The following is a 25,003-nucleotide window of genomic DNA, read 5'->3' as shown; positions in this document are numbered from 1 at the left end:
TCAAAAGAAAAGACACCATTTTTGCACTAAAATTTATATTTCGTTGTTAAAAAATAAACTTAACCATTTTGATAATGGTAGTAATTTATAAAAAATTATGAAAATTAAGAAATAAAATCGTTAAAATAACCTCGAACACTTATTAAACTGAACAAGGATAAAACAATCAAAAGGTTATTTCCGTTCGATTCTAACATCTGAAGAAAGAACACGAATAAGAGGTTCAACGCAATTGCTAGGAATCGACATACCTAAATATACATAAAAAATAGCAGATAATATTTTAAAGCTGACGGAAAAAAAACAACAAAAAAACAAACTATTCGAATAACTGGCGAGTTAACTAATATCTTTAAAATACCTAAATAAAAACCTTACCAACAAGTTTGACACCATCATCAAGCTTGAGCCGAATGATTTGCATTTTCGAGGCAGATCCTGGCTGACAGGATAGTAGGGTTTCGACTTTAGACCACACGCTTAATACAGAGCCGCATAAAATATAACAAGTACGTTTCCGCGTACCGACTTCACAAGGAAGTCCCATTATTTTACGTTTACAATACCCACGCCTAAAAACAAAGGATATCTTCCTTTTTAACAAGCTATGTATAGTAAAATAGAAATATAAAGAGTTCAGAGAGATATAAAAATAAAGTTCAGAGAGATATAAAAATACAGCAAGACGAGGCAAAGTTGCAATTGTACTCAAAAAAGTTGATCTAAATAAAACGCTTTAAGTTAAAGAAGTAGCGGTTGCAAAAAAAACTTACAGAAAAGCATGGGAACAATTTTTCTCTGAATACTCATATTGATCATTCCAAATGACTTCAACATCACTCGAATCTACCTATATTGATAGAAATTATAAAGCACAACCATTTAGAACATGAGAAAATTAAGATCATGATGGCCTTTAAAATTTTGTTTATTTAAAAATTTAAAACTGTTACTATCAATAAATCTAGTAATATTCTGAAAAAAACCTTTTCATATTTATTCTGTATATCTTCTAAAGTTTCGAACTTTTGAGTGAGTCCAATGTTTGGTCTATATATTGCATAAATGAGTTTTCCGTGAGGCTTAAGAACGAGTGCTGCAGTATTTTTACCATTTCGAAGCTACAAAAACAATCAAAACGTGTAGCAAATACCTCTGATTGTCTAGCATTAGTAAAAAGTCTGCTTTATTATTAAATCTTATTTTTAACATTCATTTTAAAAAATTCAAATCAAGCAGAAAGCTAATAAATTTATTACGTAAATGGACTAAAATTAGCAAAGAACTCTAAAGTTACCTGTTTTGAAATATAAAACCCCTCATTTGGGTCATGAGATTTCTCATTCATTTCAACAGCTTTCGAAAATGACAAACCTCTTTCTACACTAACCTATTATAAATATAACAGATATTCAAAATTATTTTTGAATAAGACTTTCATGTACAGTGCTCCACAAAACTATAACGCCACATAAAAACGATTTTAAAAATTAGAGGATATGTATTAACAAAGTATATAACTAAAATAGAATTATCAGAATAATTTAAATATGTCATTTTAGATTCCATAAAACTAAAGAGACAGGCATAATGTTTTATTGTTTATGATTAAGTATAGAAGAATATATTGGTTAAATGTTGATAATAATACATAAATATTATGACTACAAAAGTACATAATGCCACAAGGGCAAATGTTAGACAGCTTTGAGAAAGGTCAATAACATCTTTATCAACTAATGGGCACTCAGCATGGAAAATAGGACATCAAATGAATTGTTACAAGGATACAGTGCTAAATTGTTACAAGGATACAGTGCTATGTAAAGAAGATTATAGATCAAAGCAACATCACAGATGTAGAGGTATCTATATTTCTTTGTCTAAAAACCCATCTGTCTTTATATTATCTTAAATATAAAACAGATATGGAATGTTAGTGTCTATGTAGCTTTATACTTTTTCCCTGTACTTCAAAAAAATTATAGATGTATTGTCTAAATAAAATATTAAATAAATTTTTTCAAAGTGTCTTCGTAGAGCGCAATGCGTTCTACATAGCCATAAGCTGCTCAGAGCGCAATATTGTACACGCATGCACAATAATTTTATTATAACAGTGTGATTTATATTTCACAATAAAGCTGGGTAGATAGGCGACTAGGGTAAGGGTTAGGGATAGGGATAGGGATGGGGATAGGGTTAACATCAACAAGATTTAAAAAAAAAAAAATTTAGCGCATGCGTACAAAGTATTGCGCTCCGAGTAGCATATGGCTGCATAGAGCGCATTGCGCTCTAAGTAGCAATTGCCAAACTTTTTTTATCAAGATATCATTTAGAAATGATATTTATGTTTAACTAAGTGATGCATTTATAGTTTTGTGGAGGACTGTATAATAAATGCATCTTTAAAAATGTAAAAAAATTAATAAGAAACTCAAAAAACTCATACAGCTCGAAGTTCAGTGGTAACTTCACCACAAGTTGAAGGGCATAAAAATGTCCGAACATCAACTTGAATCACAGATTCACCTTGTGAGCCAACATCTAAATAAAAATTTGAGTTAAATTTCCTAACAGAACAAATTAAACAAAATCAGTTAAATCAATTTGAAACACGAATTTTCTGGCATGACATTCTACAAGGTTGTCTAAATTTTTCAACAAAAATGAAATATCATTACCAACAATTCCTTCATCCCACCTTCCACTTCTTTTTGCTTCTTTAATAATTTCTGCTAGTGTATCTGTAAAGTATTGGAACAGATTGTTCTGTAGAGAGACTGTCATTCCAAGTATGCGGTTTAGGAACCGACTTATATTTGTACTATCTAAAGATAACATCCTATAATGTTAATTTTTATATAAACTGCAAATGTTCAAAAATAAAAGCTATATTTAAGCTTCAAATTTATAAAAAACAAAAAAATTTAACCTTTGTCAGCCAAAGAACAGGCACCTGTTCTCTCATCTTTTTGAATTAACCCAATCCCAATCAAACTTGTTTTAACATCTAGTAAGTCAAAGATTACTTTAAAACATATGAACAATAAATTTTAGGACTTATTTTAAACAATAGTAGGAAATTGTTGCAGCAATTCAAAGAAAAAAGAGAATAATCAAGACAAATTTATAAACCTTCAAAAAAGTTGCCATTGTAGCTGGTAGGACTTGCCACCATTGCTTTCTCTTGACCAATTACTGATTTCAGCACAATTTCAAGAGCTTGTCGCCCATACTAAAATTTAATCATGGCATTTTATTTTATTCATACATTTTTAAAGTACCAATGTTAAGTAAGAACTGATAAGATACCTTTGTATCAAAGTTATACTTGCTCAAGTCTCTGGACTCAGTTGCCCTCCTATCTCCATGTGTAAGAGCTCCCTAAAAAAATTTAAATATTTAAAATTATTTATTCATAAAGAAAAAATAGTTTTTTTCTTGATTTGTTCCTTAAGCAACTCAAATATTCAATTTAATTTAGTTATTAGAGTATCATTAAACTAACAGACTGGTGATTAAAATTAAATTTATAAATATTCTTACCAAACTCTCCAATCTTTTTGCAACAATTGATGCAAATCTTTGTTCCCCTGCAAGCTCAGAAATCAAAAAAAGATATTCTGGTGCTGAAACCTGATTAGATCGATGACTACGACCTGAATGAAAACAGAAAAAAGTACTTTTGAATAGCTTTAAATCCTTTAGACTAAAAAAATAATCTTAGCTTGTATTTTGAAAAATTATTTAAAATCTCAGTGTGACATTAACTAGTGTATGTAGTATTTCCAAAGAGACTGAATTCTCAACTAGTTTCAGAGTTATGGCTTTAGAACAAATTATTCAATTATTTGCACACTTCAATAAGCCATAAGTTTATTACAAATCAATAAAACTAACAAGTGTCTCTGTTATGAACAAAATAGTAAAATGTTAAAAAATTATGGTTTGAAAAATCATAAAATCCTATCACTAAAAAAAAACAATAAACATCGTATGAGAAAATTTAGCGACTTTTTATGACATATTTTGGTTATATTTTTAAATAAAATTTCAAAAATATATTTTAAAAAAATTACATTTCTAATAATACAAAATAGTATTATTGTCGAGGCTGATAGTAACCTCAATTTTCTATTATTATTACTTTCTCAAAAATACTTCAGATATTTCATCTTACTTGCTCAGGATCTTCATGGTCCTAATGCTTTTAATGTACAGAAACAACATCAAACAAAGAGTCAATTCAATAGATAAAAGAAAAATTAAATTTTCTTTATAGTCTTTAACAATGATTGTTGAAGCAAAAGAATAAAGAAAATGTTTAAATCTCTATCAAAAACATGACAAGTCATCAGTACCACCTTAACTAATACAAAACTAAAATTTTTAGCCCAATCGGTATAAAAATATGATTTGCATTTAGTATGTAGATTACTAATGCATTACAAATTTTCTCACTACAAAAGCTCTCTGTTTATCTTTATTAGAATTATACACAGAATTTTTTGAAAATTTCAGAAGTCAAAAAGTTGCATATAAAAATATATTGTAAATAGGAAATTTTTTGACACGAAAAAAATCTTTAGTGTCACACAGAAAACTTTAATCCATGATAGGTACCTATAAGATATAGAAGATTCATAGATTCTAAGAATAAATATTAACAGCACTTTTCTGTTTACTTTATGAGAAATTTTTGAAGTACTTGGTCAATTTTGCAAACCTAAATTTGTTTCTGAAAGGGTATGGCATGCTTTATACTACTTCATAAATTATCACTACATAAGCTTCTAAATTATCCAGTAAAACAAACAGATATTTTAGTAGACTTGGTGTAACTGCTCTTACACTGTACAAAAAATATTTGCTCATACCAAACTAATTAGAAATAACTGCTTATCCTAAAATAATTGTTTTACAAACTGTTCATACCAAACTAATGAGAAAAAACTTAATCATACCAAATTGTTGAATAGCTTTGTCTGCACTCCAAGGTAGCTCTAAAGTAATGTGGACACGCCTTCTTTGATTCTATTGTATAAAAAAATTCAATAATCAATTAAAATCAAAATAAAGAAAATTTGCCGTTTTTTCCAGACTAACAATTCTTATTTATCAAACTTAAGTATTGCAAGCTACATATTTATAAACTTATTTTATAGCAGCTTGTTTTGCTTTATAGACAAAGTGCTGTACTTTGTTAACACAGAAATTTTTTAAAAGATTTACTTCCAAAAATACTGTTATAAAAATATGCTACACAAACAACATGAAAATCTTAAAACAAAATAAAATTATAAAGTATGCAAAAGCGAAAATTTATATTAAAAATATTCGAAACTAGAAGATTTTTAAAATAATACAAAGACAAAAAATTGAGAAGTGGTCTAAAAAAACATTGATATTAATTTAAATCATTGAGATGATTAAATCTTGAATTATTAAATTAATGAAAATTGTGTACATATAATTCCCTTAACAAAAACTTATATGAAACCATTATTCAAAATATCAACAGAAGTTATAATTTTAGTTAACTCTCCATTCATTTTACCTTAACTCTCCGGTCAGCTTGTAAAGAAATTCCAGAACTTGCAGCCTCAGAAATTACGGCAATAAGCTGATAAAAAAAAAGTAAAAAAATCCAGAATAAAACAAAATCTAAAAAAATATATGGAAAATAAAGGACCTAATCATGAGCCATGACATAACACTCAATCTTTAATGATACCATAGACATAACAAATATAATTACTTTTTCTCCCTCCATGAATCGCTTTTTTTCTGCAACATTTAATAGTTCTAAGGGTACATCATCTTTACTACGTGGCTCATAGCCAAATGTTCCATCAGCTTTTGCAACTATTCTGCCCTTTCTTCCTGTCATCTATAACAAAATTTAAAATCTATGTCTACATAGTAATATAGAAAATAAATTTAAAAACTCAGAAAGTCAAATTTATTAAAGAAGGAACCATGTTCGTTAGATAAAAAAAAATAAAACAAAAAATGGAACATGCATTTTAATAGAAATATATCTAGTAAAATAAATCTATTTTTAAAATACAGAATGATATAATAATAATTAGATAAAAACAAGTTATTACAAATATCTTTCAACCTCAGCTACATGCTCTGGTCCTCCTAATTCATCTATAAGTTCATCAAGAGTGTTTGGAGGAAGATATGGTGCAATAACATCAAGTTGATCCAGTAAATTTTTTTTCATCTGTTGGCAATGTTGAATGGGATCAATATGTGATGAAGACTGTTTCACATTATTTAACCTTAGAGATAATCCTGATGGTGTTGCTGTTTTAGTTCGATTACTTTTCATATTTTTAGTAGCTTCTAAAAAAAAAAAAGGATCTTATCATTAGACATAAACAATTCAAACCCTTAATGTCTTACTATTAATGCCACAATCTTAAAAAATACTCAATAAAACAATAAACTAATTTACCAAGATTACTTGCATTTGAATTTGCCCAATAATATTTGCAACCAACATTCAAACCAGCAGCAGCCAGTGCACTCATACTTGGATCAACAGAGCATTTAATAGTAAGTTTTTTAATTTTTTCAAATTTCTTTGTTCTTTTTTCACTAGAATCTTTCATCCAAGCATCTGAAATCATAAATAAAAATTTAAGCTGTCATGAATTTTTTAAAAATAGTTTGCAAAACACATAATTATAAATAAATACTCATAATTTTTTAGCCTGTAGAAAAAGTAACCACAAAAAAATACTGCAGAAGGTGTTACAAACAAATAACTTTTCAAAACTCATTTCTTTAATAAAATATTTTATCATAAAATAAAAACTTTTTTTGAGAAATAATAAAAATTACCTTCATCTGATTCAGATAAACTTCCTGAAAATGAGTCTTCATCATCACTCCTATCAGAGTTTTCAGATGAATTGAGATCACTTGCTTCATTTTTTAATCTTTCGCTTTCACTGTCACTTGAATCACCTGAATTTTAAAAATATAGAAAAGATTTAAAAGACTTTTCTTTATTACAATACTTATTGCAGCAAACTTAAAACTTACTTGACGACATAAAATCTACACCATCTTGATTTCGTCGTCTCTTTTGTTTGTGAGATTTTCTCCAGTCTAAATAGTAATTTTATAAACACCAAAGGTTATAACATAACTCTATTTTGCTGAAAGTTCTGCCACCCAATCATAAACTATTTAAAAGTTCTGTCATCTGATCATAAATTATTTGAAGAAGTAAAAAAAAAAAAAAAAATTAATTTAAAAATACAAAAGAAAATGTCAAGAAAAATTTAATAAAAAATGTCTAAAAAATTACCCCGTTTTCTTTTAAAATCAATGCTTCTGTGATTAGCTTTAGAATCTACAGTTGTTGGAAAATGTTTTTCAACTAAAGTACTGAACACACCTCTAAAGATAAAATTATTCAGATTTTATGTTATTTATTTGAAAGAATGAAGCAAAAACATTAACGTTCTGTCCTAACTCTTGAGTACCTTGTTGTAGAAATAAAATCATTGAGTTCTCCACCAACATCATCAAGTTGGTCAAGGGTGCGTGCTTCCCCTGTTGATTGCAGTCCAAAAAGTACACATTTCCCTTTTTCAATTGCTTCTTTAGCAATTTCAACAGCAGACTTCACTTTAGCAGCAATACATAAGTACTTGAAAAATCGCTGATGAGCTGACCAATACTGACCCCACATTGTTTTCTTCCCCTTGCTATCTAAACCTACTATGTCTGCAGCTGTTTCAAATTTATCTCTAGCATCAAGCCATAACTTTACTGAAGCATCATACATTTCAATAAAAGAAGCACAAAGTTTAACTTCTTTTATGTCGAAGGTTACTCCAGAAAAACTCAACTGTCGTGCAATATACATCCCTCGCAGTTTCATATCCATAGCAACCATTTCCATTGCCCCAACACCTCTTAAATAAAATTCAAAAAGAATTGATTATTAAAAATACTTATGAAAATTAGTAATAAATTCAAAGAAAAATGTATGAAAAAATGAAATATCATTTTGTAATATCAGGAAGATAGTTTACAAAAACTGAAAAAAATAAAAATTTTAATTATGCTTTGAAATTTTATCTTAGACCATGTAAAAAAGAGAAAGTCAACATTTTAAAAATTAATTCTAAATTCAAATTTTTCACATCAAAAAATCTAAAGCTTGTAAACTTTCAAAATGAAAAATTTCTTCTGGATAAAATCCTCGTTGAAAAAAGAGCAATTTATTTAAACTGACCTTTTTTCAACAGATTGTATGAAATCAGTAAACTCTTTAAAAGCAGTGCCTTTTCCCCATAATCCAAGCCTATTCATATAGGCCATATTTTTCGGCTCAGATGCACCTAAAGTATAAAAACAATTGATTGCCTTTTGGGAATGTAAAGATGTAAATATTTATGTGAAATAAAGCAAAAGCTAAATAATATTACTAATACTACTTTATTTGTGTAAGGGTACAAGAAAGGGATATTTAATAGAATATTGCCAGAGTATGAAGTACATTTCACTCTTGGCAATATATTTTTAATATATTTTGCTAGCTTCTTAAAACAACAGAAAGCATAGAACAATTTTTAAAATTGAGCTACTGCATATTATTAAAGAGAAAAATCCAATTAGGCTTACCAGAATATTAAAACCTACCATAAAATATATAAATTTGAAACAGATTTTTGATGAACTTAAAATGATAAATTTTAATATTTTTTATCTAGCATGAACTAATTCTTTCATTCTTGTTTTATTATTAATTCTTCATTAGTATTTTTTTAGAGATGTGCCGGGTACCCGGTTCGGACCCGGCAAATCGGCTGTTTTACCGGGTACCCGGTATCGGCCACTTGTTGCAGTACCCGGCACCGGGTATCTTCTTTTTTATCTTAAAATGATTTTTCTTTTAGTTTCTACCAATAAACTTCAACCAATAAACTTCTTGATATAATTCTAAGAGCGTTATGTAGTTGATAACCACAAAGTTCTATTAACTTAAAACAATCTCACTTAAAATATTTTTTAATATATTTTTGCAAAAAAATTTATACGAATACAAAAACTTTAACGCTAAATAAAATAATTTGAGAATACGAATAAAATGAATGGGGTTAAAAAATATTTAATAGCTTCTTTTTATTCTGTTAGAACACAAGATAATTTTTCTTCTTTCGAATGCTGATAGCGCTTTTCATTTGTAGCGCATTTCGAGCGTATTGTTAAAAAAAATTATCGTTTTATATAAAATAATCGAAAACGTATGATATCAAACGTACTTTCGTTATCTTTATAGAAATTTTATTTGAAAGAAAAATTATGAATAAAAAAAGTATAGCATGGAAGTTTTTTGATATAAGCACGACTCCTCATATGAGCAAGTGCAAACTATGTGATAGTTTAGTTACGAGAGGAGGAAAATCTTTAAAGTCTTATGGAACTACAGCAATGGTAAAACATTTGCGTTTAAAGCACTCCAAAGAGTTTGAACTTGCGGGAAAAAAAAAGGTTCAATCATTTCCGTCTATTTCTGAAACCTCAGTTGCTTCTACCACCAATACATTACAAAGTAACATTATTCATGCTTTAAACAAAAAAAAATTATGGAATATTGATGACCACAGATCTATTCGAATCCATAAAATAATAGGCAAACTTATCACATTGGATATTCAGCCATTTTCTATTGTTGAAGATACGGGATTTAATGAACTGATTAAAGATGCTTACCCCAATTACAAATTACCATGTAGAACATATTTCAGCCAAAACGTAATCCCTAGCATGTATGATGAACTGTTTGAAGATATAAAAATAAAAATCTCTGCGACAAACTATTTGTCTTTGACGACAGATATCTGGACAGCGGATACTGCGAAAATCGCATTCTTAAGCATTACTGGACATTGGATAGATCCAACTAAATTTTCCCAAGAAACTGCTGTTCTTCGAGTAATTCATTTTCCGGAAAATCACACAGGTGTTCATATAAGAGTATTTACAAAAAGGTTTAGAATCTTTTAAAATCCCGCTAAGCAAAATTCATCTTATTGTTACCGATAATGCAAGCAATATGAAGGCTGCAGTAAAAAACATTGGAATGACATCAATTCCATGCTTTATCCATACTTTGCAGCTATGTATTCATGACTCTATATTTAGCCAAACAACCATCAAGGAAATTTTAACTTTATGCAGAGGAATAACGACCCATTTTAATCATTCACCAATAGCATGTGCAAAATTAAAATCAATTCAGCAGCAATTAAGTACTGAACCTCACAAAATGAAACAAGATGTTCCAACCCGCTGGAACAGTTCATTTGAAATGCTACAAAGAACGTTTGAACAAAAAGTTCCTTTGGCCACTTATGCAGCAGAGTTTGATGAAATTAAACTTCCTACTAATTATCAATGGGGAATAGTCGAAAAACTTGTTTACATTCTTGCTCCATTTGAAAACATAAAAAAATGTGGTAGGAGGGACGAAACTTGCGCAATAATTATACCATCTGTTCTTGCATTAAAAGTTTTATTACAAAAAGCTTCATCAAGTGATAAATACGCTGGGATTATGACGATGATTGATGAACTAATAAAATCTGTTACCAAAAGACTTGATAAATTTTTGCTTAATAAAATGTTATGTGTATCAACATTTTTGGATCCACGATATAAATTACTTTATCAACATGCAGATGAAAATGTTATTATAGAGTGGGTTGAAGAAGCATGGAAAGAAATGCAAGGAGCGCAAGATGTTGTTGACTCTGACTCCGACGATGTTCCAATAGTAAAAGCTCCAGCCTCTACTGGATTCATTAGCATTGATGATTGTTTTAAAGATGTAGCTTTTATGAGAACTGGAAGAAAGCAGAGTGAAAAACGTTCCGAGGCAGAAAGAGAACTAATAGATATTGAAGTTGCTGACATAATTAAGAAGCAAACAATATTAAGGTCTGCAATTACTCAAGAAATAGACAACTATTTATCTCTGCCTCTTTTAGAAAATACAGGTTGTCCGTTTTTGTGGTGGAGTAAATGTGGAATGCAATTTGAAAAACTTAAAAAGATGGCATTAAAATATCTTACAGCACCTCCGTCATCAATAGAAAGTGAAAGGTTATTTAGTGCTGGTGGGGACATATACGAAGCAACAAGGAGCAGACTAAAAGCAGATAACGGAGAATACCTAATGTTTGTTCATTACAATCTAAAGTTAATAAAACAATTAAAATAAGATACAGCAAATAAGTGTTGTTTAAGTTTTTTTTATTTGTTTAAATTTGTTTTATTTTAATCACACTACAGTTGAGAAAGTCTACCTTTTTTTGCAATTCTTTGTCTCTCTTAATCTTTTAATTTCCCTAATAAAACTTTCAGTGGCGGAACTTCAAATTTTGCCCCCTTCCATACAAAATATTATTTAGGCCCGAACCAACAGGAGAGAAAAATGATTTTAAACTAAGTATAGTTATTAAAAAACTGTTGCACAACTTTTAAAAAAATTTAGGCCCCTACAACTCAGGCCCCTCACCCTGCATTGCGAGGTTTTGCTAAATGGTAGTTCCGCCACATAACTTTTGGTTAGTTAGCGTAAAAAGCGTATTTTGTGTGAATAGTTCATTGCTAGAGATTTCACAGGTTTGTATTCCAACTTTTAAAAAAATGGACTCGGTGCCGGGTACCCAGAATCGGACCCGGTTTTTCAGCTGGGTACCCGGAATCGGAGACTCGGCATAAACTGGTTCCGGCACATCACTAATTTTTTTCATATAAAATAGCAATAACTAAAACCAAGAAGTGTAATTGGAGATGAAGCTCTTTATCTGGTTACATCAAAACTCAGTTTAAGAAAGAAAAAGTCTCTAACCAGTAGCAGAGCAATATACTACTCTTGCTTTCGGCAACATATCTTGTAATTTCATAACTGTGATGCCAGTCTTTGTAGGTTTTGAAGAACCAGCAGGCATTAAATTTTTAGCTTTGTGACACTCATCTAAAATTATCTTTTAATAATGAATGTCAAAGATAACTGATTATTTTTTGTGAAAATAAGAATATAAAATTACTCAATAATATCAAAATGAAAACATCAACAAAAATCAAAATCATTCAAAATGAAACAATTAATGCCAGGACAGTTAACAAATAAATGATTAATTTCAATATAATTCTTCACTATACAAACCTCCTTTATCTATATATATATATATATATATATATATATATATATATATATATATATATATATATATATATATATATATATATATATATATATATATATATATATATATATATATATATATATATATATATAAAACTACTTGGATGTTTCTGAAGACTTTTTTTCAAAAGATAATTGTATGAAGGGGTTTAATTTCATCATAAAATCTTTAATTTCATATAAATCCTTATAAAATGCTCAAAAGGAACATTTGACAAGAAAAAAATAACTTCACAAACATATTTATATAAAAATATTTTAAATGAAGATTTTTTTTAGCAAACACATAGGACAGGCTCAGATTATATTCCTTTTGATAACTAAAGTGGCTAACTATAGTGCAAAGAATGACTGGAATACTCCAACAGTTAGGCAAGCCAAATCAGATATTAAATTTTCAAAACTTACAGTTTTAATAACAAGCATTAAAACCTTGCCAATACTTTTTTGTATTTTCATTTTTTAAATACTTTTTTAAAAGTTATAAATAATCAAAAGTTAAACTGTTGTAAAAACACATTATTATATTAAAAAATTATTAACAAACTGTCACGTTTGTTCTCCAGAAAATTATTAACTTAAAGTTGACAACAGTTGATTTCTTAGCATCAGGAAATCATTTTTGGTGTTCAAAGACTACTGGTAGCAGTATATGTTTTTGATCTTTATCTTTTGTGAGAATTTGATCATATTCTTGGATAAGGGCAACTCCTCTTTCTGCTCTGTCACTCAATTCATAAACAATCTACTGAGTTACCTCAGAGACACTATCCTGCTCCTGCAAATTAGAATAATTTTTCAGCCTGCATGATGCAATAGCAAGTAATTAAAAAAAAATCTTTTGTTCAAATAGAACAGCTGTACTGGTCTGATTTCTAGAGTTACAGGGAGTGGTGTAGAGAGACTGAGCATTCAAATTTTCAATGAAGTGTCAGTCATTAATTGCTGTGACCACCATATTTGCTCCTGCTTCTTCTGTGCAATTAGGAAGCTTAAACACTTTCAAAAGAAGTTCAACACCTTAACTGGAAACAGGGATGGACAAACAGTCAACTTTTCCATGGTTTCCAGAAATATCTAGCAGCAATTTTCCATCCCGTGTTCAAAACTGTCCATAAACTTTTTCTACAACAAGGTTTTTTATTTTACTACATATAATTGAACATTTAATACTGGATCATCTGGAGTTTGATCAATAGCAACTTGATCACTAATTTTTGTTCTATCAATTTCTCCTGCAACAAGTGGACAAATGATATTTTCCAGTAATAACCTATGAGAATATAATAGTAGTTCTGCTGCAAGAGTATAAAAAAAATAATTTTATAACATGTGACTTGTTGTGTGCTAAACAAAACAACAAGGTGGATTTGTTTGCAAATTTGCAATGGATTTTGAGATATAGTAGTATATTTTAGGCAAGTGCGTAATTAAATGAGCATTTAAAATGCTAAAACAGATTGTTAAATGTCTCATGGAGCTTTTGTCTGGATTTCATCAAACTTGGACAATTGTCCAAGTTTGATGAAACCCAGACAAAAAATGGACGTTTTTGATTTGATTGAACTTTATTAAAGATATTTGCAGTCTTCATGATGAAATATAGTATATCATCTTAGTTATCTATCTTATAATTTGAGTGAAGAAGTATATCATTTACAAAAATATTCCTTTAGGGTGTTATTTTTTTAGCAAGGTAGTCGTGCTAAAATGAAAGTTCACAACTTGTGCTATCATGTGGCACATCTTAATGTTGGAACATTTTAAAGATAATTTGCACTGTAGTTTAACGGGTGACAACTAAAAAACGAGACTGGATTTAAAGACACATATCTTCTCAAAGGAATAAGATTTTAAAAATAGGAAAACTGTTTTAGAAGGTATTTTTATTCTAGTTTTTAAATATTTTATGTATTTTTAGTTTTTATAGAGAAATGAATAAAAAAATAAATTCAAAACAAGAAGAAATTAGAAAACGTGTGTATGAATTTTATTCAAGTTACAAAAATGCTGGTAAAAAGTTCACTTATGACCACTTTAAAGTTGAGAATATACCTAAAAGTACTCTCTACAAGATAATTAAATGTGTTGAAAGTGAATCTGGGTATTAAAGAGTTCAAGGAAGTGGAATAAAAGCTAAAAAAATGACCAGGACAAACATTGAAAGGCTCAAACTCATGTTAGACCATAAAGACGGAGTTTCTCAACGACAGGCAGCTAAAAAGTTCAACTGTACTCAGCAACACATTTGTAAAACATTAAAAAAAAGAACAAATATTAAGTCAAGAAAAAAAATGACGATTCCAAAACGCTCTGACCAGCAAAAAGCAGCAGCTAGAACTAAGTGCAGTCGATTATGTCAGAAATTCAAAAATTGTAAACCAATCATTGACGATGAGTCTTATTTTACGTTAAATCACTCCAGTATCAATGGAAATGATATATTTTATACTAGTGATGTAAAATCTACTCCATCTACAGTTAAATACCAAACAAAACAAAAGTTTCAAAAGAAATTACTTCTATGGATTGCTTTTCTGAAAATGGAATTTCTCGGCCTTATTTTGTACCAAGTGGACTGGCTGTAAATCAAAAAATCTATTTAAACAAATGTATTAAGAAGAGACTTATTCCATTCATCAATAAGTATCATTCAGATGGTGCATATGTTTTCTGGCCAGATTTAGCATCATCTCACTATGCAAAAACAGTAATCATGTACCTAAACAAGAAAAATGTGCATTATGTTGAGAAAGCGGATAACCCTGCAAACTTGCCAGAATGTCGTCCTATCGAAAATTCTAGGAGTATTTTGAACGGCCTTGTCTACAAGAATAATTGGCATGCAGAAAATCTTTAAAAATTACGTTCTAGAATCAATTATTGCCTTAATAAAATTGATATTGAGCTCATACAGAGCCTAGCTCAGTCTATACCAGGCCTAGTTGATAAAGTCAGAAGAAATGGTTTAATTGAGAACAACTGATTATATATATAAAAACTAGAATAAAAATACTTTCTAGAAAATTTTTCCTTTTTGTTTTATCCTACTTCTTTAAAGAGATATATGTCTTTAAATCCAGTCTCGTTTTTTAGTTGTCACCCGTTAGATGATCAAAAGAAACATTACTAAGGGTTGTGCCATTCAATATCTGAAAATTTTATTTTTGCTGACCACCCTGTTAAGGAAAATAAAAAAGATACAGTTCCATCAAAATCTTCCCCACACCAGTGAAGCAGCTGATCAAGTCGACTTTTAAAACGTGTGTTGCCACTTGTTTCTCCAATTAAGGCAGAGTATGTTGAAAAAATGCAACCTTTTTTAAATTTACCATTTACTTTTGAAGTAATTTTCTCATCATACTTAAACTAAAAACAAATTTTTCAATTAAAAAAAAATAATTGTAATCTATTTCTGCCAAATTTTTTCTATAAATCAAAAAAAATAATTACTTTGTTTAATGGCAGCACTTTAGCTCTACATCCAATATCTCGAAGATCTCTCATTGCATCAAAACGTAAGTCATTTGAAACACTGAGCCTAAAAAGAAAAAGCATGACCACTAAAAAAAACTTTAAAGCAAAACTTAGTTAACTGCTATATTATCTCATGTAGTATTGGCATTTGGTATCAAATACCCAAATACATACTGAACTAAATGTAACTGCTTTACTAAACTTTATCATAATACATCAACAGCAAAATCAAGTTCTTTCATGAGGATTGTAGCTCATAATCAAGTGAGACTTTGTTCACAAAATCCACCTTAATATCAGTAATAAAATGAACACGTAGTAATTTGGTGCTGTTTTGCAATTTATCAAAAAAAAAATCAAAGCATTATTTTAGCAGTTACAAACATTTGAAATATTTTACTCCTTGACAAATATTTGTTCAAAAACATAAAGCAATAACAAAAAATTTAGTTTTTCAGTTTTTAATGAATGACCAACTTCTATACCAGTCTTTTAAAATCAAAATTTTAAAGTTTATTAAAATTGAACTCTTTATGCATTTACAAAAGCAAAAACATTTGGTGAGGTTTAAACAAAGTAACATAAAGTAAGGTATAATAATTTTTTTTTCTGGAATCTTTTAGTTTTGTATGTCTAAATTTAAAAATTATTTAAAATTCGATTTATTTCAATTGACTGATATAGAATTTTTTTTACGGTATTTGTTACTATAGAGTTTTTTACTTTATTTAGATGTTTAGAAAATTTAAAGTTAACAAAAAAAAAAAACAAAAAAAAAAAAACAAAAAAAAAAACAAAACAAAGAATTAATTTAAGAGACAAGCATTTCTAAAACTATCAAAGATAGCTGCTATAAAACTTGACTATTTAAACTAATAAATTGTATACCAGATTGATCTTTTACGACCATGAAGATAATTTTCATAGATGATTCCTAAAACAAGAATGTCATAAAATCAATTCTCTAAGAAACTAAATTTAAGTTAAACCTAGTTTTATTTTCAGCAAACAGCTTTTTTTTAAATCTAATGAGTATCTATCTGAAACATATAGCTCTTACAGAAAGTTCTGCTAGAAACTAAGCAGGTTAGTTTAGACACTTTTAATTGAAAAACAATTTATTCACACAATATCTTCAAGATAAAAAAATATGTCTTTTTACATGTTATAGGAGATATATATGTATATATAACTCTAACTGTATTATAAAACACCTTGTAAAATACTTAAATAATTTAAGATATTAATGTACTTCATAATATTGTAAATTAGAAAAATACTTACTTTTCTACTTTACAATATCATAACAAATTGTTGAGAAAACATTTAGGAATGGATTAATATCTTTTTTTGTCTATTATGTGGACATGACAAAAAATGTTTTTAGTTAAAGTTAATTTGTATTTTAAAAATAAAAATAGTTCAAACAATAAAATATTAAATACAAGAAATAAATAGGTTTGTTTGTTAAAAATTCTGTAGAAAAGTGAAATGCAGCTCATATTACTAAAAAAGGCTTTTTCTTTCTTTTAGTGTTGTTACGACTTTAAAATTATTTGACTGTCAACTAAATTGATTAATGTATTTTTCAAAGTTGACTAAAATCGACTAATAAATTTTTTAAATCAACTAAGTCGACTAAAAATCGATTTAGTTGAAATATTTTAATAAAAAATCATAATGTTGCTTGACAGTTTATCTATTTGAATAAACAAACAAAATAAAACGAAAATTACTATCAGAAAGAAAAGAAAAAAAAAAAAAAAACACGGATGGGCATTTTATATCATTCTTCATAACAATTAAAGCAAAAAATTAACAAAAAATTTAATTAACAAAAAACAGTGGCATAGATAGGTGGGGGGAGATAGGGCGGCTAAAGATTTTTTGTGAAGGCAGATTTATAAAACTTTTTCTTATCCTTAACTGAGTACCATAACACATTACTTAACATTTTGTTTTAAAAAGCATCAACTAATTACTGTAATGAGAAAAAAGAAACATAAATTAAGCAGCGCTACATACAGTAAGTTAAGAGTTAAATTTATGTGATAGGTTCAATCTTCAGATATTTTGGTTGAATTTAAAAAACCGCTTTGAATGATATTCTAACGCATGGCTCAATCTTTACAAATAATTTTTTTTACAAGATAAATTATTGGTTAAAGATTTATAAAATTAAATCAAGATACTAATTGGTTAAAGATTTGTAAAATTAAATCAAATGAAAAAATAGAAATAAAGATATTAGGATGATTTTTCAACTAAATCGACTTTGAGTTAATTAGTAGGAAACTCAAAGTCAATTAAATTGACTATTCGATTTTTCAAAGTTGACTAATTTTGACTTTTGACTAGTCCACTTTTGGTCAATTTAGTCAAAGTTGATAACAACACTACTTTCTTTCATTAAATCAAATAAATTAACAAAATGCACTTAAAATGATCCCAGAGAAAAAATAATTACCAGCAACTGTCCTTCCTTTTCCAACACCAGCTCCATCTCCTGTTTACAAGTAAAAAAAAAAAAAAAAAAGCAGTGATGCAAGCATTATCAAGCTAAGACTAATAACACACTTTGTTAAAGATTTTTAAACAACTTTTTTTGACTATCATAGACAAATGTGGAATTTTATTTCAAGATTGTATTAATTTCAAGATTATAAAATATTTCATTAAAAGATGCAAACTTTTATCTTTTTCAACTAACTTTATAGTAACAATAATAATAATAATAATAATAATAATAATAATAATAATAATAATAATAATAATAATAATAATAATAATAATAATAGTAATAATAACATAACATCAATATTAAGACCAGAAATAGTAATAACACTTTAAAAAAGAAGAAAAAGTTTTATTTGTGAATGGGTTTATCATACCAATTAAAAAACCAGCTCTTTTGCCATTAGGAAGCAATTGCTCATGCTGCTGTGAGGCATACACAACAGATTCAAGCTGGAGGGCAGAGAGTTTACGCTCTAAAACAACATCTTGGGGTAACAGAAGATTATACCACACATCTGGAGGTGGAACACTCGCCATTGAACTATTTGACAAACAAAAAACAAGTCATAACTGCAAAACATTCTTCTTTAATAATATTTGCTACAAGAATTTCCTAAAAGAATTCATAAATGTTGATAAAACTTTATACTTGTTTTATGTTGGAGAACAACTCTAAAACATGCAAAAAAGTTTTTATTGAAATCCATTTCAAAAAAGATTTTTTTTTATTCACAACACACACAATAAAAAAAAAAAAAAAAAAAAAAAAACTCAGATTACTTCAATCTAGATAGATTAAGAAATCATTTATTAACTGTAACAAAACACTTTTACAAAAAAAAAAATTTAGAGAACTTTATGAAAAAATACCAGGATTGTGATGCATGATATACTATGATACATTAAAACAAAAAAGTTAGAGGATTTGGTAGTTTCAAGTCTGAAGCTAATCGGCATTCAAAAAGAGTATCACACTGGTATTCAAGTTCCTTATCACAACAGTAAACAGTGTCATCAACATTATCACTAAGTAGTCCAAAATGAGATCAAATTGAAAATTGTAACTGCACACAAATTTGAGGTGTATGAAACTTGCCTTGTTTCAACAACAGGATCAGGGTGTCGAAAACCAACTTTAACTTTACTAGGCATATATTCTGCAAATGTGTCAGTATGTGCTAACTCACTTTCATCTTCATCATCTTCCTCATATTCATTGGATGGAGATAACTAAAAGAAAAAAACAAAAAAAATCAAGAATTAGATTTATGTAGAAATGTAAATCCTGAATATTATAAATATAAAAGTTAAATAAAAAACGCTCACAGTTGATGAGTTTTTTAAAGCTGAAGAAAAATTTCTAAAGAAAGAAAAAAGCATTTTAAAATAAAAACTTTAAAATCTGTTAAAAAATATCATTAGAATTCAGTCATCAAGATTTAATGGAAAAATTATAGGACAAACATAAAAAACTTATTTTGAAACAATTGATGATCATTTTCATGTGTGCTTTTCATTGCTTATTACTAAATAATACTTACTTAAAAGAAAACCAAATGATATCCTCCAAAACAAGTTATCAGTGACTATGAAAAAGTATTATGAACAAAAAATATTGGAGATTTTATGAAAATTAAATTACTTTGGACTAGAAGGGAGCTGGGAGATTTCTGCATTTATATTATGAGATATTGCACTCTTCATTATAAATTGTTTTTCTCTAGCAGTCAAGTTTGGAGATGCTAGAACTTTTTGAATTGATTGTCTTTTCTTTTCTATATCAGATGGGCTTTTTGGATTAACAAAAGGCAGTTTTCCATTTCCAGGAGATGAAGATTTTCTTACTAAAACTTTTTTGATTGTTTTATTTGGTGTGTTCATAACAACACTTCGTGGAGACAGCGGGTCAAATGTCAAAAAATCATTTGAAATTATTTGTTTCTCTCCTTTTGTCTTTATAGTATTGTTAATTATGTTTTGATTCTGAGAGAATTCTGAGCTGTTCATGCTTGGGAGAGTTACAACAGTTTTTGCTGAATCCAATTTAGGAAACTGTGCACTTAAACTAGGAACTCTTTGAGATTTTTTAGTTTGAAACATGGATGACATATTTATAGGTTGAAATAAAACAGAGGAATTATCTGCTGCAGGAGAAGGAACTGGCTCCTCTTCTTCATTGTCTGATTTAAAAAAATAACTAATCATTTCATTTTCTCCAACATCTGTTGGTATTTCTTCACTACTTCTTAGAGTTGGAATAGGTTTATTACCAACATTGTTTCCATGTCCAATCAAAGTTGTATTTTGTTTTATATCATTTACTGAGTCCGTTAGCATACATAAAAACTCTGTTAGATCATCCCCGATATCATAAGCTGTATTTGGAGAGGGTAAAATAGATTTAATATGAGTAGGAATATTGACAATAGGAGATATTTCAGTCCCAGCATAACCGCCATTATCACCATCTTGGTTTTCTAAAAATGATGAATTTAATCCACTTTGGCCAAGAGCTGCAGATAATATATCATCCATTATTATAATTAAGTAACTTATTTGGCTGTTTAACCACTATCTAAGTGAAAGGAGATTATTATTTTTGTCACATATTTCTTTATTTCTTCAACGGTTGCCAACCACGCGTAATGTTTCATTTTTAACTTAAGTACAACATTAGTTAGTAGCCTTGCGCATGCGTACATTTAATAATTTTTTGCACTGTCATCAAATATTGTAAAAGCAAAAGAGAATCCAAAGCCTGGTTTCTCATCCTTTTTTTTTCCACTGACAGCATCAACTATTTTGTCTAATCAATCTAATCGTTGTATTCGCAGTTACAAAAAATCTATAAGTTTAAAAAACAAAGCAATAAACATACGAAGATATTATCATATATAGATATTGCTTTGATTCTATTCAGAATTCAGAAAGCAATAGTCTTTCTTATATTGCATAATACCAGACCTTTAGCCGGGCTGAAGAGAAAAAGTATCTCGTTCCAGGTTCGACGTTTAAGCTATGAAATAGAGTGCGATTCTGGTTCGCGGTTTAAGTTCGGTTCAGGAGGGAAAAAAAATTGCATTACTTTAAAGTATAATTTTCCCTTCACTCCTTGGCTCAAGTCTACATTCAGGTAGTACTGACAGTTTGTTATATGAGCATCTGAATAAACATAATAGTACAATTCTATTACTAAATAGAAAACATCGCAGAAACCAGGTGTTTTTATTTTAGTGTTTATAGACAGCAGCGTGTTTAATGAATAAATTTGCTTTCGACTTTGATTAAAAGGTAAATTATAATGCCATTTTTGAAACTTTTTTTTTCTTTTTAGCCTTCTAAGCGTAAGAAGACTGCGATTTTGTGGTTGCGACTATTCTATTTATCTTTTCACATGGGAAAATTTGTTTGCTCGACATGTGCATCAGCTATGTGTTATTGCTGCAGTTGCATTTCTTTAGTTAAAAGTCTGAGCATGTTACTATTGGGTGGTATGAGCATATAATATGAGCATGCGTTTATAAAATGACTGGTGTTATGGCCGATTCTAAAAATATTATGGCTTTTAGTTCAAAACAATTTCAAATTTTTTTGGATTTCAAGTGGATTATATTACTCAGAGGCTTAGGTAAATATGAACCATATTTGGTGTTCTTATTAAATTATTTTGGACTTGAAGGCAGTTGGGACATTTCTGCATTTTTTTATTATGAGATATTGCACTCTTTTTTATAAATTTTCTGTGCAGTCAGGAGATGCCAGAACTTCTTTTTAAAAAATAGTCTAACTTTATTATTACATTTTATTTGATCAAATTATCCATCAACATCAGATGGATAATTTGATCAAATAAAATAATAAAGTTAAACTATTTTTTAAATAGCTGAACAACGATCAGAACATTTCTGATGCATGGAATGCATCTAGGATCTAAGCTCATAAAATTTAAATACTGGTTTAAAACATGTTGCGTACAATGTTTTTAAAAAGATTGGAATTTTGCATTGAAATATCCCTTGTTAAAAAACGACCTTTAAACTGCTAATAGAAAAAATGAGATTCCAATCCGGACTTTTGTCATTGGTTGCTAGAAAAAAAATTGTCTCATTTAACCAGGGCTGTGGAGTTGGAGTCGGAGTCGTGGAGTCGGAGTTGGAGTCGGAGCTCATTTTGGCTGGAGTCGGAGTTGGAGTCGGAAAAATTGTACCGACTCCGACTCCGGTTTAAAAAAAATCTTTCAAAGTTTCATAATTTTCATAAGGATTTCATAGATGTTACAAAACTACAAGTCCCAGGATGCTCTGAAAGCTGTAGGATAATTAGACACAATGGGAATTGTAGTTTGCAACAACTGGAGGACAAGGAGTTTGACATGTTATTTTTAGGCCTTTAAAACAGTGATAAGCAATAGGGTATTTTGCTGCTTATCACTGAATCATATATCACCTCCCTTGCGCTCTCCTCTACCTTCCCTTAAACTATATAACTTCATGATCCCCTAACTCCCGACTTAAATTGTCTGGCACTGTGCTACATATTCTTAGTAGAAAGCTAGGCGTGCCACCACCAAGCACCAAAGAGTTGCTCCACAAACAGAAAGACTGTAAGTATTCAATTAACTTTGTTTCTCTGGAGAGAGAGAGTATTAGAAAATTAGTGATTGAAGAAGCTGTTAAACAAAAAGAAGAACTTAATGAATGTCTCAAGGGACGCTTTGTGTTTCTTAACAGAGTGAACTATTTTGCAATCAATGTTTAATTCTTTTTTGAAAAAAAATGAAGCAGTTACCAAGACATTGGCAGTAAAAGACGCCAAAGCTAATCACACCAGCGAATTTCTCAAGGTCTTAGTAGAAAAAATTCTTAAAGAATATGAACTTAAAGAAGAACAAGTTCTTTCATGTTTGAAATATTGTCCAACTGACAATATTTCAAACATGAAAGTTGTTTGTTTTACTACAGTTATTTGTTGTTACAAACAAATAACTGTAGTAAAACAAACAACTATTTGTTGTTACAAATTGGTTACTTATGAAGTAGTCGGAGTCGGAGTCGGGAGTCAGAGTCGGAGTCGGAGTTGGTCCATGATAAAATCCTGGAGTCGGAGTCGGAGTCGGAACAGCAGCTTACCGACTCCACAGCCCTGCATTTAACAACTTTTCAGAAATTAAAGTTCTCGTATGAATTGATACATTTTAATCTAAAATTTTTAAAGTAAAGTTTTAATCTAAATATTAAACAAAATAAAGCTCAAGTGCAGAAAAATTTTGACTTCTTAACAGACTTTTTTTGTAAGGTTTCTCCGCCTCGAAGGCTAGGATGTAAAGCTGGAGATTTTAGTAAACTGCAATCGACCAGTTAAACACCAAATTCTTCTTGAAACAAATGCTATTTTCTATTTACTTCAGGAATGAGGAAATAGGAACATACACTTTAGACCTAAAGTGAGAGAAAAAGTTTAAATTTGTTACGAAGTTTTAATGTACACTCGATTTATTCAGAAAAATTAAAAAGATTGTACTTTATTCGTTATTGTCATTAAAGGGAAGAATCTAACTCTGAATTTTGATCTAAACTATGTTCATGTTTGAGCATCATCACCATGGAGGAAAAAATGATTATTTTAATGTGATCTCACCCACGAACACTCAATTTATAATAGGACCTAGTGGTATGCTGTGAATATAAGAACTTGAAAATATAATACATCAAATGATTTCAGTTGTTATTACACTGTGTAACACAATTATTGTTTCCAACAAGTTATTGTTGTTTCACAATCCATTTTAAATGCAAAACGTTCAAATTTTGTTTTTTGAGGCTTACAAGTTGAGTTTTTATCAAAAAACAGCTAATTTTTGTGACTTTTTGCTAATTTTTGTGGCTTTTTGCTGATTTTTATACAATGTTAAAAATTTACAGCTTTTCTAGATTTACAAGTATATAATGTAATATCTTCTTGTACAAGTCTCCAAATGTAATCATTGCAGATATCATGAATCTTACAATGAAAATTGTAAGATTCCTGATATCTGCGTTCAAAGTCCATTGTGTCTTTGTGGAATCGCTTTCCTTGTTCCTCTGAATATGCTCTCATATTCTCATTAAGGTTATCAATATGAGCATCAACGATATGGACCTTCAAGGACATCTTACCACACATTTCGCCATAGTTTTTATCTAAAGTTTCAATAGTTCTACATAACTGTCAGCCTTGTTGTTTCCAAGAAACCCTTGTATCACAGCAATAAAACCTTGTAAGTTTCTTTGGAAGTTCTGAACACTCAACAGCTTTTCTAACTTGTGGTCCAATTAAGACACCAGCATTCGCCTTTCCCTTTGATAGTTTGAGAAAGAAGTTTTGAAAATACTTTAAGGATACTTTTTTATGAAAAAACTGCTTCTTCAGTCCTAATTTGATGTGCAATGGAGGAAAGAAAGTTTTTTGATGATCCTCCAATGGCTCATATTAGATATTGTACCTTCCTACTGAGAACTTAGTCCTTTTAGGCCAGTCTTTTTTCCTTGTAATAAGCTACTGTCTCTACTATCTTAAAGACAGAGATCGCATGGAAACTTGGTAAAACCTCCTTGAAGTCCCATCAAAAAAGCTTCCATCTCAAATCCTCCAATAACTTTCCAGCAATATTCATTATGTTTCAAAAGTCTGAGTAGAAGCTTGATACTGATACAGTCCTTCTTTCAATGCAATGAGTGAGCCAAGAGGAGGTATGGATGCTTGTTTCCATTGCTTAGCTAA

The 25,003-nt window shown here is 29.2% G+C and overlaps 1 protein-coding gene across 4 annotated transcripts; it reads right to left on the bottom strand.

Moving 5' to 3' along the window:
* Positions 1-18: 18 nt before the first annotated feature.
* Positions 19-20,923, bottom strand: LOC145194105 (protein strawberry notch homolog 1-like). 4 transcript variants are annotated; one of them, XM_090068059.1, is made up of 30 exons: positions 19,887-20,923; positions 19,571-19,604; positions 19,341-19,474; positions 18,619-18,785; positions 18,195-18,233; positions 16,616-16,661; positions 15,704-15,791; positions 15,455-15,619; positions 11,894-12,029; positions 8,270-8,375; positions 7,512-7,946; positions 7,334-7,425; positions 7,066-7,131; positions 6,862-6,987; positions 6,473-6,637; positions 6,131-6,360; positions 5,765-5,896; positions 5,564-5,629; positions 4,971-5,040; positions 3,553-3,665; positions 3,319-3,390; positions 3,142-3,241; positions 2,939-3,016; positions 2,688-2,834; positions 2,456-2,550; positions 1,298-1,390; positions 987-1,121; positions 774-850; positions 379-572; positions 19-251 (listed from the first exon to the last, which is right to left on the bottom strand). In XM_090068059.1, the coding sequence occupies exons 1-30, from the start codon at positions 20,777-20,779 to the stop codon at positions 175-177; spliced, it is 4,371 nt and encodes a 1,456-aa protein (XP_089924185.1). In that variant the 5' UTR covers positions 20,780-20,923; the 3' UTR covers positions 19-174. The 4 variants fall into 4 exon arrangements, with proteins under 4 accessions (XP_089924185.1, XP_089924186.1, XP_089924187.1 ...); XM_090068060.1 differs by having other exon boundaries at positions 19,786-20,919; XM_090068061.1 differs by having other exon boundaries at positions 19,115-19,474; positions 19,887-20,911.
* Positions 20,924-25,003: the final 4,080 nt, after the last annotated feature.

The sequence above is a fragment of the Hydra viridissima genome, unplaced genomic scaffold, assembly GCF_058129835.1.
Source record: "Hydra viridissima isolate aposymbiotic clone 2 unplaced genomic scaffold, HvirCarnegie_v1 scaffold_12, whole genome shotgun sequence".
Taxonomy (NCBI): domain Eukaryota; kingdom Metazoa; phylum Cnidaria; class Hydrozoa; order Anthoathecata; family Hydridae; genus Hydra; species Hydra viridissima.
The sequence above is the reverse complement of the archived record's forward strand: the minus strand, read 5'-3'. Positions and strand labels throughout refer to the sequence as shown.

Excerpts from the sequence above, each read along its gene's own strand:
- LOC145194105 (XM_090068059.1), bottom strand. The coding sequence starts at position 20,779 with ATGGATGATATATTATCTGCAGCTCTTGGCCAAAGTGGATTAAATTCA. Across the intron at positions 6,638-6,861 it reads TTTATCTGAATCAGATGAAG|ATGCTTGGATGAAAGATTCT; the intron begins GTAATTTTTATT and ends TTATGATTTCAG. Across the intron at positions 5,041-5,563 it reads AAGCTGACCGGAGAGTTAAG|AATCAAAGAAGGCGTGTCCA; the intron begins GTAAAATGAATG and ends TTTATACAATAG.